The sequence below is a fragment of the Schistocerca piceifrons genome, chromosome 9 (genome assembly GCF_021461385.2).
Source record: "Schistocerca piceifrons isolate TAMUIC-IGC-003096 chromosome 9, iqSchPice1.1, whole genome shotgun sequence".
Lineage (NCBI taxonomy): Eukaryota > Metazoa > Arthropoda > Insecta > Orthoptera > Acrididae > Schistocerca > Schistocerca piceifrons.
In genome coordinates, this window is record NC_060146.1 from 48,319,491 (window position 1) to 48,337,394 (window position 17,904).

Sequence of the window (17,904 nt, forward strand, 5' to 3'; positions counted from 1 at the left end):
GCAATAGACTGAAACACTGTTTTATCCTGTTTTTGCATGCAGATGATGTCACACTTTTAACTGGAGGAGAATTTATTTTTTGGACATATTTGCCTCTGTATTTCTGCCTTGACTGACATCTCTGCCCAAACTCTTTGCCTTTACATATGTCTGCTTGTGTCTGTATATGTGTGGATGGATATGTGTGTGTGTGCGAGTGTATACCCGTCCTTTTTTCCCCCTAAGGTAAGTCTTTCTGCTCCCGGGATTGGAATGACTCCTTACCCTCTCCCTTAAAGCCCACATCCTTTCGTCTTTCCCTCTCCTTCCCTCTTTCCTGATGAGGCAACAGTTTGTTGCGAAAGCTTGAATTTTGTGTGTGTGTGTGTGTATATATATATATATCTGTGTGTGTGTGTGTGTGTGTGTGTGTGTGTGTTGAAAACCAAACTTCTGTGCATTAACTAAATACACAAGCCCCTCTCCTTCCTTTAGGTCTGCAGAATTGGTTATTCAGTGTTTGTTGTAGTTTGGGAGGTGTTACCACTGGTAACGTTAATGACTCACCCTGTATATCTTTATGGCAATTACTCAGTGTTGTTGCAGCTCTATAGATTACTTGTTTTCACCAGCAGCCATCATGGACGTTCTTGTGCAAACTCTACTATAGATATGGTAGTTTGTATGAATATGACAGAGAGACAGAGAAGAAATTAGAAAAATTCTCAGATACACTGATGGAAAAAAATCGCAATACCAAAAAATTATTAACTTGGATTAATGAAATGTCTAGGTAACATATTTAAGTGATTAACATTGCACACCATTGCAAATGTGAAATATTCTGGTGCATTAATAACCAGTGTAACCATCACCACGTTGAAAGCAAGCATGTAAATGTGCATGTAGTGTGTTGTACAGCTGCTGGATGTCAGTTTGTGGAATAGAGTTCCATGCCTGTTGCACCTGGTCAGTCAGTTCAGTGACATTTAATAATATTTGTGGATGACACCAAAGTTCTCGTCTGATGATGTCCCATATGACACCAATGAAGTCGCAAAAGGCTGTTGTTTGGGTTCAGTGGAATGCACATTACGGGGCATCTGGCTTGGAGCTGTTCTTGAAGTAACCAATCTCTAACTGTTCATTGTGTCATTGTGATGCCAACTGCTGCTGCAATTGTTGTTGTAGCTGCAGTACAATGCACCAGAGCATCATGGTCTTCCCTCTTGGTAGTGCCACATGGCCATCCAGAGCCCAGTATTCTTGCAACTGTACATTCTTGTGACCACAGCAGCCATCATTCATGTACAGTATCTGCATACCTGCCACCTGTTTCTGCAGTACCACACAGAGTAAATCCAGCTTCTCGTAGCCCTATTACATAACCTTGTTCAAACTCAGTGAGTTGTTGGTAACTGATAATTCACATGAATAGGAGTCACTAAGTAGGATATGATATTCTTGTTTTTTGTCTGATATACTGATGAAATTACTTTTGCTCTTAATACAGTTGCTAGCCTTGGACAGAAAAGGGTCAGTCTCCTAATATATTTAGCATATTTTTTCCACTCAGTAATGGCTTTTAGAATAATTCTCTAGGCTTCTCACCACTTACAAAGAAATTATTAATTCCACAAAAGCAAACAATAAGATTAATTTATATGTGGGGGTCATCTACAGTCCTCTCTTCAAGGAGTAAGGCCTTTCTATGAAATTCATCATAAATAATCCCTCACCATTTGAAAAGAATATTCATGTCCATATCCACAACACTAGCAAAAAACTGACTTTATTACTCATTAAAACTGTGAGAATCTTGGAAAGGAGTTCATTATGCATCAACAAAAGTTTTTGGTTATTTACCCAATAATGTAAAATATCTGACAGGCAGTAAAGTAATTTTTAAATCTAAGAAGAAAACATTTTTTTTCTGGAAAACTCCTTGTAGGACAAATTTGCGTTTAAAAATGGGCAGCCTGAAAAAGAAAGATTGTCTCCTTGTAAGTTTAGTGGCATGAGTAGAACAGAAAAGTAATATATTCATTAGTGTCTGTGGCTCGTGGTCTTGCGGTAATGTTCTCACTTCCCGCGCTCGGGGTCCTGGGTTCGATTCCCGGTGGGGTCAGGGATTTTCTCTGCCTCGAGATGACTGGGTCTTGTGTGTCTTTCATCATCATTTCATCCTCATTCACTCACAAGTTGCCGTAGTGGCATTAAAGAACTTGTGGAGCAGCGGCCGAACTGCCCGCGGGGGTCTCCCGGCCACCAATGCCATACGCTCATTTTTTTTTAAATTCATTAATGTTAAATTTAGGCTGATGTCCCATTTAGGAACTTATAAATGGTCAACATATAGCGATTCACTGAAATTAATCGTAAATACACATCCCATAAGTTGACTTGTTCCACATCATAAAAAAAAAGTCATTCAAGTGACCTATGGAACATGTAACTAACTTTTGTTAGATTTAGTCTGTTCTTACCTTGACAGACTGGGTTCTCTTCTGGAGAGTATGCTTCATCTCAGCCAGTTTGTCAGACATCTCTTGCACTGGCTGCTTCTCAGTCTTCTGGACAAGTTCCGTGTAACGCCGCTCTGTCTCCTTCATCTGCATCTCGTGGTATGTGGCAGACCTGGACATCTTCAGCACTCTCCTCTGTAGGTGTCGCACTTTCAGGATGAGCTCAAACTTCTCTGGATCTGTTCCCTGTTATGATCAACTCTGTTTCAATACAGTGACAGAAGTGACTGAGACTGCATTGATAATATGAATTGGTCTTTTTTGCCAATTTTTAATAGTCTTGTGTCATATAAGTATAAAGCACTCTCATACCAAACTGAATGTTATGTCCCAATAAAGGAAGTGATTTGCATCTTCATTTACTTATTGTGTCAGAGAGCATTGAAATATATATACTAATAACAAAACTAAAACTGTTATGATCTCCAAAACACTTGACGAATTTTGACAGGTAACATGAGCATAGCTTGTGGCAATGTATGGGCTTTATTTTATCGAAGTTGGATTACAAAAGAAAGAGAGATTGTAATTTTAATTTCTATAAATTCAAAAGTGGGCTTGCCTGTTATCTTTTGATGACCAAACCACAGAACTGATTGTGATGAATTTTTGTGTGTAGACAGTTTGAACACTAAGGAAAAACACAGGCTACTTTAGAAAGTGTGTAGTACAAGATGTTTATTGATTTGTAGGATCTTAGTGAATTAGGGACATATATTTACTCTTTGAAAAAGCTTTTTATACTCTGACTTTTGAACTTCATTATATTTATGAAAATGCTTTTATTGATTGATACAATCCTCAATGTGTTTAATCCATGCTTCCACAACATAATACATGCTAAAGTAATTCTGTTATGTTTTCATGACTAAACTGCTGAACCAATTTCAATGAAGTCTTGTGTGGAGATAGCTTCAAAGTTGAGTAAGAACATAGACTACTGTAGGAAAAAAATGATACTTGAAAGTGTAAAGTATGGGGTGGAACAGATATTTTTTACATTAGTGAACACAAATCATGATAAAAAATTATTGAAATTATTTTATGATGTAACCATTGTATAATGTATAGCTACTTCAGTAACATGATGCATAGCTGCAGGCATCTGCCCACACCCATCCACATGCATCACTCAGTGGCAATGATGTAAGTGTGCCACAGCATTGTGTGTAGGGGTAGTGGTGTGTGTTCCAGGGGGTGGGGGGGCGTCACATCTGTGCATCTGCATCGTGCTGCATTTGCCCAAACAGGCAGGCATGTGAGAGCCACTGACATTGTTGCATATACAACAGCTTACTTCCTTACAATCACTCATCACAACAAAACTGCTGAATTGCAAGTGTAGCTACAGGTGGCAGCCAGTATACAATAAAGTACAAGAAACCAATTATTAAACATAGCAGTTTACAGGATAACTCAAATATATTGGGCAGTGACTGTGAATGTGATTGTTCATGTTAGTACACAGTGTCTCAAAATAATGTATACTAACTTTGAAACAGAATACCTAATCATCATGATTATCATCATTATCTCCTGAAAGTTAGGTGTTATAGTCATTTGTTCCAGCCTTTATTGTCCATTAATCTCTTACAAAGACTACCCAGTTCTCGCTTTTCAGTCAGATGGTAATTTGGTATATTTTTACAATCTATTTTCTATTATTCTACCAACATGATCTTTCCATTTCATTCTATCGATTCCTAACTTGTCATTAAGTGGAAATATTTTTAAATCTGGTCTTATTGTTTCATTCCTTATTTTATCCATTTGATTACAGCCCCCTACATATGTCATGAACTCAATCTCTGCTGCCTGTATACATGATTTTTTCCTTTTTTCCCATGATTTTCAACCATATACAAGAGTAGGTGCAGCCAAAACTTTACAAAATTTCATTTGTTTTTGCTTTCTTGTTTTTCTCTCCAAAGTTCTTCCAGTTGTTCTGCGAATAGCTTCAACTTCATTAATCTTCTTCTCTACGTCTTCACAATAGTCAAAACTAATACCATATCCTACATATCTGAAGTAGGATGCTTGTTCTAAAATTTTCTCATTTAGGCCTATTATCATTTTCAATCTGATTGGATTCTTCCCTTTGAATGCCACTATCTCTGTTTTATTTGAAGATATAGTTAAATTGTAGTATTTTTTGTCTTAATCTTTATCTGCTATTTGTAAATTATGTTCTGTTTCCAGTATAATTATCTAGTCAGCAGCATGTAATAGAATATTTAATGGTAAGCTATATCCTGTTTTAATTTCTAAATTTATTTCACCTTTGCTCTTTGTAATTAGGTTATCAATAAATAACTAAAATAAATGGGTGATAAACATCACCCTTGTCAAACATTTTGGACATTTTTAAACTTGAACTGGTAACTTATTTTCATATTTATAAATAGACTATGGTATTAATAACGTGTTTAGGAAAATGTTTTCCACAAAACTTTTTTTATCTTGTCTTTATTATCAATAAATGTGTTGAATGCATTTATAAGCCAAATTCCTGATGTTTTAAATAATTTGTCTTATTATAAATATATCACCTGGTCCTCCAAGTTGGGGGTTTAGGCATTGGACCTGGACTCCACCCTAGCAAAAGAAATCAAATGCAAAACCTCCCAATTTAGCCTCGGAACGGAATGGATCAAAACAAAGACGACAACAGGCACAAAGAAGGACAATGAGAATTTCAATATGGAATATACAGGGAGTTTCTACAACGAAACGTGAAGTCTTTAAAGAAATAAAGCACCTCGATGTCGACATAGTGGGCCTAACAGAAACCGAAGTGAAAGGGCATGGTACAGAAGAGACAATAATTACATATACATTTATAGAGGCGCACCAAAGGAACAACAAGCCCAAAGTGGAGTTGCCATTGCCATAAAGAAACAACTCAAGAAAAACCTAACCACCTGGGAATATGTCAGAGATAGAATTCTGCAAGTACAGATGAAAATAAAGGGCCATCCTGTGGTGATTATTGTGGTCTATTCACCAAACAACAACAATGATGTAGCGAAGAAAGACTTATTCTACACTCAACTGACAAGATCTCTTGAAAATATAGGGAATCAGAAAGAAGTCATTTTACTAGGAGACCTAAATGCCAGAACAGGATGGAAAGCTAAAGACAAAATAGTGGGACAGTACGGTGAAGATACCATAAATGACAATGGTGAAAGATTGATAGAATTCTGCATGCAAAATAACTTAAGAATTATGAATGGATGGTTCAAGCATAAGGACATCTACAAATACACATGGTTGAAACCAAGCATTAACTTCAAGTCCATTATAGACTATGTCATAATAAAGCAAACAACAAAGCTAATAGTACAAGACGTGAGGGCTATGAGAGGCGCAGAGTGCGGATCAGACAATTTCGTGCTAATGTCTAAGATATTATTGAAGATTACCAAAGACACAGAAATTCAAGTGGAAGCCGAACCAGAGAAAGCCAATAATATTCAATATAATTTACAAAGCCTCTACCATAGTTCTACCCACTTCTTGTACTAGCAAGGGCTAGCAGAAAAACTTGCTGCCATTGAAGAAACCTCTGCAGATAAGATGTATGACATGGTTAAAGAAGCCATCGATAATGCAGCTTATGAAGCACTGGGAAAAAAAAGAAATCCAAAAGAGTAATAGAATATGTGATGAGTGGTGGAACCACTCGGTACAAGAGAAGGTAGAAAGTAAGAAGAAAGCTTGTAATAAATGGTTCAACTCGAGATCAGACAATGATTGGCTGGAATACAGAGAGTGGAGAAAAGATGCACAGGAAACAATAATTAAGTCAAAAAATGAAGTCTGGCAGAAAACCAGTGAAGAGATAGAAAAAAGCATGGGGAATACACAAGCAAATAAAGCCTTGAAGGTATTAAAAACAATGAGAACACAGAATAAAGATAAAGCAAATATAAACCTCTTTAGAATGCAGGAATGGGTACAACACTACCAAGGACTACTAACTGAGAACAGAGCTGCATCCACTGAGAACCCACCAGGCATTGAAATCAGTAATGATAATATACCACCAATAACCCCAAAGGAAGTCCAAAATGCAATTAATGCCATGAAAAACAGAAAGTCGCCAGGTCCAGGATTAATTTATATAGGAATGGTTAAAGCAGCACCGTCAAAACTCTTTGAGACATTGGCAGTGATTTTTGACCAATGCCTTAGAGGTGACGAAGCCCCAAAGGAGTGGAAAAAGGCAACAGTTACATCAATATTTAAGAAGGGCAAGAGGAGGAATTGTGCAAACTATCGTGGTATTAGTGTGATGCCATCCATGGCGAGAGTCTATGGCCTTATTATACAAAAGAGGATAGAAGAAGAAATAACTGAATCTGAAGAACAAAATGGATTCAGATCTGGTCACTCCTGTACTGATAGAGCATTTACCCTCAAAAACCTAGTGGATAAAAGGACACCAAGGGGCCTTGCAACCCACCTTGTCTTTGTAGACCTCCAGAAAGCTTAGACACAGTTCCGCAGAACAAGCTAAGGACAAGTCCAATTGATAATGGTGTGTCACTGAGCTATGTGAAAGCTGTCAGACTTCTCTACCAAGGTTGTACGGCAATGGTTAAAGTGAGAAATCAACTATCTCAAGAGTTTGAGGTGACAAAGGGGCTATGCCAGGGGTGCACACTTGCCCCTACACTCTTTAAGCTCTAAATGATGGAAAAGGAAATGTGGAGGAATGGGTGTCCCTATAGATGACAAGATCTTGTTCACTCTATTTTTTGCTGATGACCAAGTGTTAGTAGCTGGAGATGAGGAAGATGCAAATTACATGCTCCGCAAATTAAAAGAAGAATATGAAAAATGGGGTCTTGTCATAAACGTATCTAAAACAGAAAATCTAAAAGTGGGAGAAAATACTGTTAACGACTTACTGCTTGGTTCTGATACTGTTAGAGGGTGTCATAATTTTAAGTACTTGGGAGTGACACTGTCGTCCAATGGTAGAAGTATGGATGATGTAAACAATAAAATAGGCCAGGGCAAGTGAGCCATAAAACAACTAAATGGTATTCTCTGGAACAAAAACATAATGCACAGAACAAAACATACCATCTACCACACAATTATTGAAAATATCACAACATATGGTGCAGAGTTGTGAGAACTAACACAGAGGCAGAAAGATCACCTGGTGCCTATCAAGATGGATTGCTGGAGATGGAGTTGTGGATACTTCAGACTTGATCATTTTATAAATGATAGGATCATAGAGGTTATGAATGTCAAAAGCACAATCCTAGACTACATCGAAAGCAAGCGCCTGCTCTGGTATGGTCACTTACAGCATATGCCATACACAAGATGCCCAAAATGGGTATGGCAATGGACTCCACATCAAAGAAGAAAGCACGGTAGACCTGCGAGATGGTGGAAAGACAATGTCAACAAAGCAATGGTGGCGAGAGGAGACTGGAATGACCGTGAACAATGGAGATTGGGATGCGAGAGGCGGCGGCAGCCGTAGAAACCTATATATATATATATATATATATATATATATATAGTTTCCAGTCTTTGATTAGTAATTTTCCCTTAAATTTTATATCCCACAGTTAGTAAACTTATTCCTCTATAACTTCGTGCATCTTTTCTAATGCCTTACTTAAATACAAAAATGAGTTTAGCTGTGTTCGATTCTTCGGGTGTGGCACAATTCTTCCAAAACACATTTAAAAATTTGAGAAAGCAGAACTGTAAACAATGATTCCTCCATATTTGATTAATTCAGCATTAATTTAATCTAAGTCAGTATCTTTTCTATTTTTTATTACATTTTCATGTCTATTTGAGCTGCAGAGTTCTTATCAGTTTTTACAGGATAACTTTCTTCACTATATTCATCATACCATAAATCTATGTAACATTGCATAAATTTGTTTTCTGTTATTATATTAATGCTTTGCAGTGTCTATTTCAATTTTGTTCAAATGTTTCATGTGTTTAAACACTATATTCTGTCTTCCATGAATGTCATGTTCAACATTAGGAATAATGTTTCCAAGGATTCTCTATGGTACCCTTTTATTAATTTTCTTGTGGTATTTCTTTTCTCTTTCTGTGTTTCCCAGGATTCCTACATCTGCGTTTGTAAAGAAACATTCTAAAAATTTTTTGCCTATAATACTGTTGGCTATTTACATATTCCATATTTTCAAAGCCCCTTTCCAGTTTGATACTTCACTTTTGCCGAATATTTCATCAGCTATCTTCAAGATTGCCGATTTTAATTTTCCCTCTTTTTTTTTTATTTCAATATTGTCTTTAGTATAAACTGTTTGCATTTCATATGTGAGTCTTTGTTGATATAAATTCCTTATGTTTCTTCCTGACCTCTAGATCTTTGAACATGGTACACTCACCAGTCAATGTTATTGTGACATTGTATTCCTCCCCCAGGTTCTTCTTTTCGGGGGTGCATTCAGCCCTTTACTTCATTTTTATGGATGACAGTGAATGACCACATCCAACTGTAAAGGTGGCTGAGTTCTTGGAATGAAAGACTATTCAGTGAATAGACTAGCCTGCCTGTTTCTCCAACTCAAATCCCATCAGGCATGTGTGGGATGCATTAGAGAGATACATAGCAGGACGTCCACATGCTCTAATGATCATCCAGCAGTTGTTAACCTTGCTGATAGAGGAATGGAATGACCTAACACAAGAACTCGTTACCAGCCTTGTGGTCAACATGGGAGCATGTAAGAGCATGTATTGCCATCCACAGGCATCATACACTATATTAGGAGCCAAATCCCACCTCTTGTACTTGTACTATCATAAATTGCGGAGTCTTCAGTATAATTACTGTCTTCGAATGAAAGTGTCATTTCTTTTCTTCTAGGTGTGCATTTCTTTCAGTTACCTTCTGCACTATACTTCAGCATTTCTTTCTAAGTATTTTCCAAGATTTTTGATCTTTGTTGTTTGACAGTGCCACATCATGTAAAAGTTACTTTCGTCCTAAAATTTTGCACACCAGTGTAGTAGTGTACACAAGGGATGAACAGAATCACAGTGCATAGTTTTAAACCCACCAGTCTTGTACAAGAGGCATTTGAAAAGTATGTGCAAAACTAAAAACAACTTACATGTTTGGGGTAAACCTTTTTTATTTTTCGACATAGTCTCCTTTTAGACATATACACTTCGTCCGACACTGATCTAATTTGTTGATCCCTTCCGAATAATAGGAACTGTTCAAGTCTGCAAAATAGGTATTAGTTGCTGCAATCACATCCTTGTTTGAGTAAAATCTTTGTCCCACCAGTCATTTCTTCAAATTGGGGAACAAATAGTAGTCCAAGGGAGCCAAATCTGCTGAGGTGTGTGCTGGTGCATTGTCATGATGGAAAAGGACTTTTTTGCGGTCCAATCACTGGTGTTTTTCTTGCAGCTCGGTTTTCAAACGGTCCAATAACAATGAATAATATGCACCTGTAATAGTTTTACTCTTTTCCAGATAGCCGATGTGGATTATCCATTGCAAATCCCAAAAGACAGTCGCCATAACCTTTCTGGCCGAGGGAATGGTCTTCACCTTTTTTAGTTGAGATTCTCCCTTGGTAACGCACTGTTTAGATTGTTGTTTAGTCTCAGGAGTATAGTAATGTATCCATGTTTCATCCACAGTGACGAAACGACACTTGAAGTCCTGCAGATTCTTCCCGAACAGCTGCAAACCATCCTTGCAACACTTCACATGATTCCGTTTTTAATCAAGCATGAGCAATTGTAGAACCCATCTTGCGGATAGCTTTCTCATGTCCAAATGTTTATGCAAAATATCATGTACCCGTTCATTCGAGATGCCCACAGCACTAGCAATCTCACGTACCTTAACTCTTCTGTCATCCATCACCATATCATGGATTTTATCAATGATTTCTGGAGTCGTAACCTCCACAGGGCATACAGAATGTTCAGCATCACTTGTGCCCATATGGCCACACCAAAAATTTTGAAACCACTTATAAACTGTTCTAATTGAAGGTGCAGAGTCACCATAATGTTTATCAAGCTGCTCTTTAGACTCCTGAGGCATTTTGCCTTTCATAAAGTAATGTATAATCACCACGCGAAATTCTTTTTCATCCATTTTTTGATAATCACTCAACTTCCTTGCTTCACAGGGATGCCAAACAAAGAAATATACCAGTATGGCTGAAACTTGGTGTGCGTTCTTTCCAAAGATGCTACTAACTAAACATGACCTTGATACATGCCTGTGGTGCCATCTCTTGGACTTTGCACGGACTTTTCAAACGCCCCTCGCATGTGGGAGAATGTGAGTCCCTATCTCCATTACAGTATGCTGATTTACGTTTTCTGTGGTTTCACTAAATTACTGCATGCAAATGCTTGGATGGTTCCTGCTATATAAGTACCTGGCCACCTATCTGTCCAATCCTTGTAAAACACATTTAATAGCATGTAGCTAGGCTAGGAGCCCCACCTATGGGAAGCCTGGCTGTCTAGTGCAAGTCTTTTTAGTTGATGCGATTTTGGTGACTTTCATGTCAACGAGTATGAAATGATGATAAAGACATCAACAGCCAGTCCTAGAGTAGAGACAATCTCCGACCCGGCTGGGAATAGAGGCCAGACCCCTTGCATGGCATTCCGCTACATTAAACAATCAGCTATAGAGGCAGAGGTCAAACATAGTAAACACGATCCATGGATGGATAAAACAACAACTACAATGCTGCTACCACCACCACCACCAAGATGCTTCAGCATCGTGGTTGACAGGTGTTGTTGCCTCTACATAACCCCACAGGAAGTTTCCAACTGTCAGGAGGTGCATAATTGGTCTATCTCTATCTATACAATGAGCATTAAGATGCACTTGTGCCCCCCCCCCCCCCCCACACACACACACACAAACTCACATATGTTCAGGAGCACTGCTGTGCGTGACGTACATTCCTCTATGGTCCCCTAGTGGGAGTAAGTCTAATCCAATCGACAGTGCATAAGTTTTCCACAAGTAATCAGTAACAGTGCAATGTCATTCCAGATAGTTAGTGACAACTCTGTTGGTGTGCAATTTGATCCATTTCTTCAGATTTTCTTGTCCTCACACATGATGATTATGAAAATTCTGCATTGCATCAGCTGTGAAAACAGTGCAGGGTTATTCTAAATGATGGACCCATTTTCAAAAATTTGTATGTATTCAAGTACAAATCCAAAATAAATAAGCTTTATGTCAATGAAAAGAGGAAGTTGTAAAGTTTTTGGTGGGCGGTGACGAGTGTGCGGTGATGGTTTCAGAAGTGTCTGGAAGAATTAGCGTGGCAATAGGGCCATCATTTCATTTCACTGTCAGTTGTGAGTGAAATGGTGACTGTGGAGCACAAGGTCTTCTGCGTTCTTGAGTTTGTGGAAAGTGAATCACAAATTGTAGTACAGTGGTCATTTCGTACCAAATTTGGTATTCAACCACCAACTCACAAAAGCATTAGCTGTTCATCTCAACAGTTTAAACAGACTGGGAATGTGTGCAAGGAAAAAGCACAGACCAACTGCATGTGTCAGAGGATGATATCCAATGGATTCAAGAAAGTTTTGTGCATAGTCCCAGTAAGTCTACCAATAGAACCAGTCAAGAACTTGGAATACCCCAACCAACTGTATGGAAAGATCTGAGATGGCATTTGCTGTACAGGCCCTACAACTTGTACAGGCTCTCAACCCCAATGACAAAGAAAAGCATCTCACATTTTGTGGTTATGTGCTAGCAAAGTTGGATGATGACGTATTTCTACAGCATGTAATTTTTAGCAACAAAGCGACATTCCATCTTAGTGGAAAAGTCAACAGACACAATGTTCGCCGGCCAGTGTGGCCGAGCGGTTCTGGGCGCTGCAGTCTGGAACCGCGTGGCCGCTATGGTCGCAGGTTCGAATCCTGCCTCGGGCATGGATGTGTGTGATGTCCTTAGGTTAGTTTGGTTTAAGTAGTTCTAAGTTCTAGGGGACTGATGACCTCAGAAGTTAAGTCCCATAGTGATCAGAGCCACTTGAACCATTTGAACCACAATGTTCGCATATGGGGTTTGGAAAATCCACAGTCACCACTGCAACACAAAAGAGACTCACCAAAGATCAATGTGTTCTGTGCTGTATCCCACACAAAGGTTTATGGACCATTTTTATTTGTGGAAATAACCATAACAGGAATCACATACCTGGACATGTTGAAACAATGGCTGTTCCCTCAAGTTATGGAAGATTCCCAGGACTTCATTTTCCAACAGGATGTAGCTCCACCCCATTGGCACCGTGATGTATGAGGTTTTTTGAAAGACTCCTTTCCTCAGTACTGGATTGGTTGCAGGGGACTTGAGGACCTGGCTCTGCATTTCTGGCCACCGAGATCTCCTGATCTCACACCCTGCGACTATTTCTTATGGGGTATTTCCACAACGAATTTCTGTATCGAAATCTGGCAGAAAACTCAAAGAGATTCTGGTCATACAAAAAGCACACCAGTGGCAAGACACCACAATCAATACCTTCACTGCACGATAACAATGGTGAAGTCACTGATGACAGTGCCACTAAAGCAGAGTTATTAAACACAGTTTCCCGAAACTCCTTCACCAAAGAAGACGAAGTAAATATTCCTGAATTCCAATCAAGAACAACTGCCAAGATGAGAAACATAGAAGTAGATATCCTTGGTGTAACAAAGCAGCTTAAATCACTTAATAAAGTCAAGGCCTCCGGTCCAGATTGTATACCAGTCAGGTTCCTCTCAGAGTATGCTTATAAAATAGCTCCATATTTAGCAATTATATACAACCATTTGCACACAGAAAGATATGTACCTAAAGACTGGAAAATTTCTGAAGTCACACCAATACCCAAGTGGGAGTATTCTGCTGAATTGCAGGTCTATATCACTAACATCGATTTGCAGTAGGGTTTTAGAACATATACTGTATTCGAACATTATGAAGTACCTCAAAGAAAATGATTTATTGACATATAGTCAGTACAGATTCAGAAAATATCATTCTTGTGAAACACAACTAACTCTTCACACTCATGAAGTAATAAGTGCTATTGACAGGGGATGTCAAACTGATTCCATATTTTTAGATTTCCAGAAGGCTTTTGACACCATTCCTCACAAGGGTCTTCTAATCAAACTGCATGCCTATGGAGTATCGCCTCAGTTGTGCGACTGGATTCATGATTTACTGTCAGAAAGGTCACATTTTGTAGTAATAAATGGAAAGTCATCGAGTAAAACAGAAGTAATATCTGGTGTTCCCCAAGAAAGTGTTATAGGCCCTCTATTGTTCCTGATCTATATTAACGACATAGGAGACAATCTGAGTAGCTGTCTTATATTGTTTGCAGATGATGCTGTCATTTACCGTCTTGTAGAGTCATCAGATGATCAAAACAACTTGCAAAATGATTTAGATAAGATTTCTGTATGGTGTGAAAAGTGGCAATTGACCCTGAATAAAGAAAAGTGTGAAGTTATTCACATGAGTACTAAAAGAAATCCGCTAAATTTCGATTACGCGATAAGTCACACAAATCTGAGGGCTGTAAATTGAGCTAAATACTTAGGGATTACAATTACAAATAACCTATATTGGAATGATCACATACTTAATATTGTGGGTAGAGCAAACCAAAGACTGCGATTCATTGGCAGAACACTTAGAAGGCACAACAGGTCTACCGAAGAGACTGCTTACACCACGTTTGTCCGCCCTATTCTGGAGTACTGCTGTGCGGTGTGGGATCAGCGTCAGGTGGGACTGACGGATGACATCGAAAAACTACAAAGAGGGGCAACTCATTTTGTATTATTGTGAAATAAGGGAGATAGTATCACAGACATGATACGTGAATTGGAGTGGCCATCATTAAAACAAAGGCACTTCTCGTTGCGGCGGAATCTTCTCATGAAATTTCAATCACCAGTTTTCTCCACCGATTGCGAAAACATTCTGTTGGCACCCATCTACATAGGGAGAAATGATCATCATGATAAAATAAGAGAAATCAGGGTTCGCACGGAAAAATTTAAGTGCTTGTTTTTCCCACGTGCTGTTTGAGAGCGGAACAGTAGAGAGACAGCATGAAGGTGGTTCACTGAACCCTCTGCCACGCACTTTATTGTTAATAGCAGAGTAATCACGTAGATGTAGATGAGATGTAGAAGGAAGCTGTTTACATCCCATCACTACCAATCGCTCTGAATGATCTGTGGAACTGGATCACTTCTACCATGCACTCAGTAATAGCAGATCCACTTTCGCGTGAGTGGGACAAGTTTGGCGACCGAGTTGATGTTTGCCTTGCAGCCAACAGTGGCCACATTGAACATTTATAACATTTATCACATTTCTGATTATTAAATAGTTATTAAAACTTATTAATTACAAATTATTAAATTTATTAAATTGATGTCAAACATTATGAAAATAACTTTGAAACTTCCTCTTTTCATTGGTATAAAGCTTGTTCATTTTTTATTTGTATTTGACTAAATACAAAGTTTTGAAAATGTGTCCCTCATTTAGAATATCTCTGTATTATCTGACATACTACTGTAACATTGAATCATGAACACAATTCCATTCCACAATATTCCCGGTGGCCACATTTCATACACTAATGCAATGCAGACTCCACTTTGATGTGTCACATCACAAGACTGACTTTGCATCCTCAGTCCTGTACAAAAGAAGAACCAGAAGTGTTGCTGCAGTTTAAATCTCAAAACACTGCTCATGCATATGATATAGATATTAGAGTCAATGGCAGTGAGAACAACTGAAAATGCTAAAACTGACAAAATCCCTGTCAGATTCGATACAGAATTTGCAGATCAGTTTTTCCTGAGCCATAATAAACCATACATCCCTTGAACAATAAACCATGTCCAGTGGTTGGAAAAAAGCACAGGTCACACCAGTCTATAGGAATCAAAACATATTGTGATATCAAATGTAATGAGGTATCTCAAGCTAAATTGCCTCCTCCATAATAACCAGCATGGATTCCAAAAATATTGATCATATGAAACCCAAGTCACAATTTTCTCACATAACATCTTGAAAGCCATGGACACAATAGTCAAACAGATGCATATTTATTGACTTCGAAAAAACGTTTTACTCAGTCACAGACCAAAATTTCCTACAGGAAATGCAATCCATTGGAGTAGTAAACAAAATTTGAACTGGGTTAAGGATTTACCAGTAAGGAGGAGGCAGCACATTATCGAGAATGGAGAATCTGTATAGAAGTAACTTCAGAGATGCACCAGGAAAGCATGACACTTGCTGTTCATGTTGTGTATTGATGACTTGGCAGTCAGTATTAATATTAACCTGTGACTTTTTGCAGACTGTACTGTTACCAATAATGAATTACAATCTGAATAAAAGCACAAACATCCAGTCAGCTCTTAATGAAACTTGGCAGTAATGCCAAGGTTGGAAGAACTGATTTAAATTTTCAAAAATGTGAAACAAATTACAAAAAAGAAAGTATTGCATGAACCAGTTATTAATGAGACAACACAACATTCAGCCAACTCATGCTATTACCAGAGTGTAACAATCTGTGGAGATATGAAATGAAATGATCACTAACACTTGATGGTACTTAAACTATGTGGCTGTGGCATATTTCATTTCATTGATAGGATACCAGTATAAGGAAAATGCTTGCAGCCTAAAAAGTAACTTGCTTGTAAAACCTATCCTAAAATATTGCTGAAGTGTGTAGAGCTCAAACCAAAGAGAACTAGAAGGGGATATTGATGTTGACAAAAAGGGGGCTCAGTACAGATGGACATAGGTTTTTTTGACTCCTGGAAACACTGAAGTACAAACTTGAGCAATATTATAGGATACATCAAATAATCTGGAAATATACTTCAGCTCCCTGTGTAATGCTCCAACAGGGATCACGAACACAATATTAGACTAATTACACAATGCACAGAGACATGTAAACAGTCATTCTGCCTGTGCTCCATACACAAAAGGATTTGGAAAATACCCTAAAATGTAGTAAAATGGTGCACTGTGCCGCCCACTTCTCAGCTGTTAGCAGAGTATGGATGCTCATGCTCCTCAAGACACAAGAAGTAAGTCTTCCAAATTGCCTAGTTGTTTGTTTATCTAGAAAGAGGCTTATTGTAATATCTGCCATATAAGGTCCCAAGCTCTAGTGCAGCAATGTTAGTGCTTTAAATGTCAGTTACTTGGTCTTTGCTCTGATGGCTGCTATTTGTTGGAAAATGCCAGCTGTTGGTGTACCAGCTAACTAGCGTCATTCTCCAGCACTGTAAGTATCAGACATCCTGTGACAATATCATGTCTCTTCCAAATTTTGCTTTATGACTAAGCAGTGCTTCTTCTAAGTCAGAACCTGGCCCTGATTGCAAAGGGCAAAGCTCTTGCAGGTCATGCAGAAAATTGGTGTAGATTGTAAAGAAAGAATGTTACCAAGCAATTGTTATTTTACACAAGCAATAAAAGTAGAAATCTGAGAGGCAATATAAGAGGAAACTAAAACTGACACAGTTGTGATGCCACCACAGACCTTATTCAACATTTAATTAGGAGAAATAGTAATAAGCCTTCAGAATACAGGTATGAAAGTAGAGATACTTAAAAAAAAAAGAACTGTGGAGGTAATCAAACAGGTGAAAGAGGAAAGACAATTAAGTGTAGGAAAAATTGGTGGAGGCATTCCACAATACTATACTCCATAATAATGAAGAAGTAACTGTGAGTGAATGAGTACTTATCAAAGAACAGAATAAGTAACAGCTAACAGAGGACATTAAGACAGATTAGTGATACTGAGAAATGGAAAGGATCACAAGGAGTAGTAAAGAGTAGAAATAGTTAACTTGCAGTGAAAGGCCTGTCCATAAGGCAGATTGTTCCAGTGGGAGTCATTCCCAGTTGATCTTCTGTGCATGGCACATGTATATGCTTTTAAGATGAAAAACATATTGGTGTTTTACAATGATTTGGTGTCACATTGTTCTACATGTAATAGCAGGACTCAGAGAATTTTTCTTTACGAAGTTGCAAGCACTCTGCTGCACCACTGATGGAATGATGATCAGTACAGTTCAAGCTCCTCAGTACAATATATTGATTATTTGTGTAGAGGCAGAGGCCATCAAATGTCTCTGTCACAAGCTGGATGAATATTTTCACCACATGATTCTCTGGTGAAAGAAATTCATATTTCTGAAATGACCACTGTGAAGGCTCTACAAAGTAACTGCCAATTTGTAAGGTCAGAAATGGTAATCTTCATGGGTGTGAATGTTAATTAATGGGCTACTAGACACT

At 38.3% G+C, this 17,904-nt stretch overlaps 1 protein-coding gene across 1 annotated transcript in view; it reads right to left on the reverse strand.

The window, feature by feature from the left end:
* LOC124716692 (cilia- and flagella-associated protein 58-like) overlaps nt 1-17,904 on the reverse strand; it is a 145,668-nt gene that overhangs the window by 13,811 nt on the left and 113,953 nt on the right. The window contains exon 14 of the mRNA XM_047243232.1: nt 2,466-2,690. Within this exon, the coding sequence (XP_047099188.1) occupies nt 2,466-2,690 (225 nt within the window). The remainder of the gene's footprint in view (nt 1-2,465; nt 2,691-17,904) is intronic.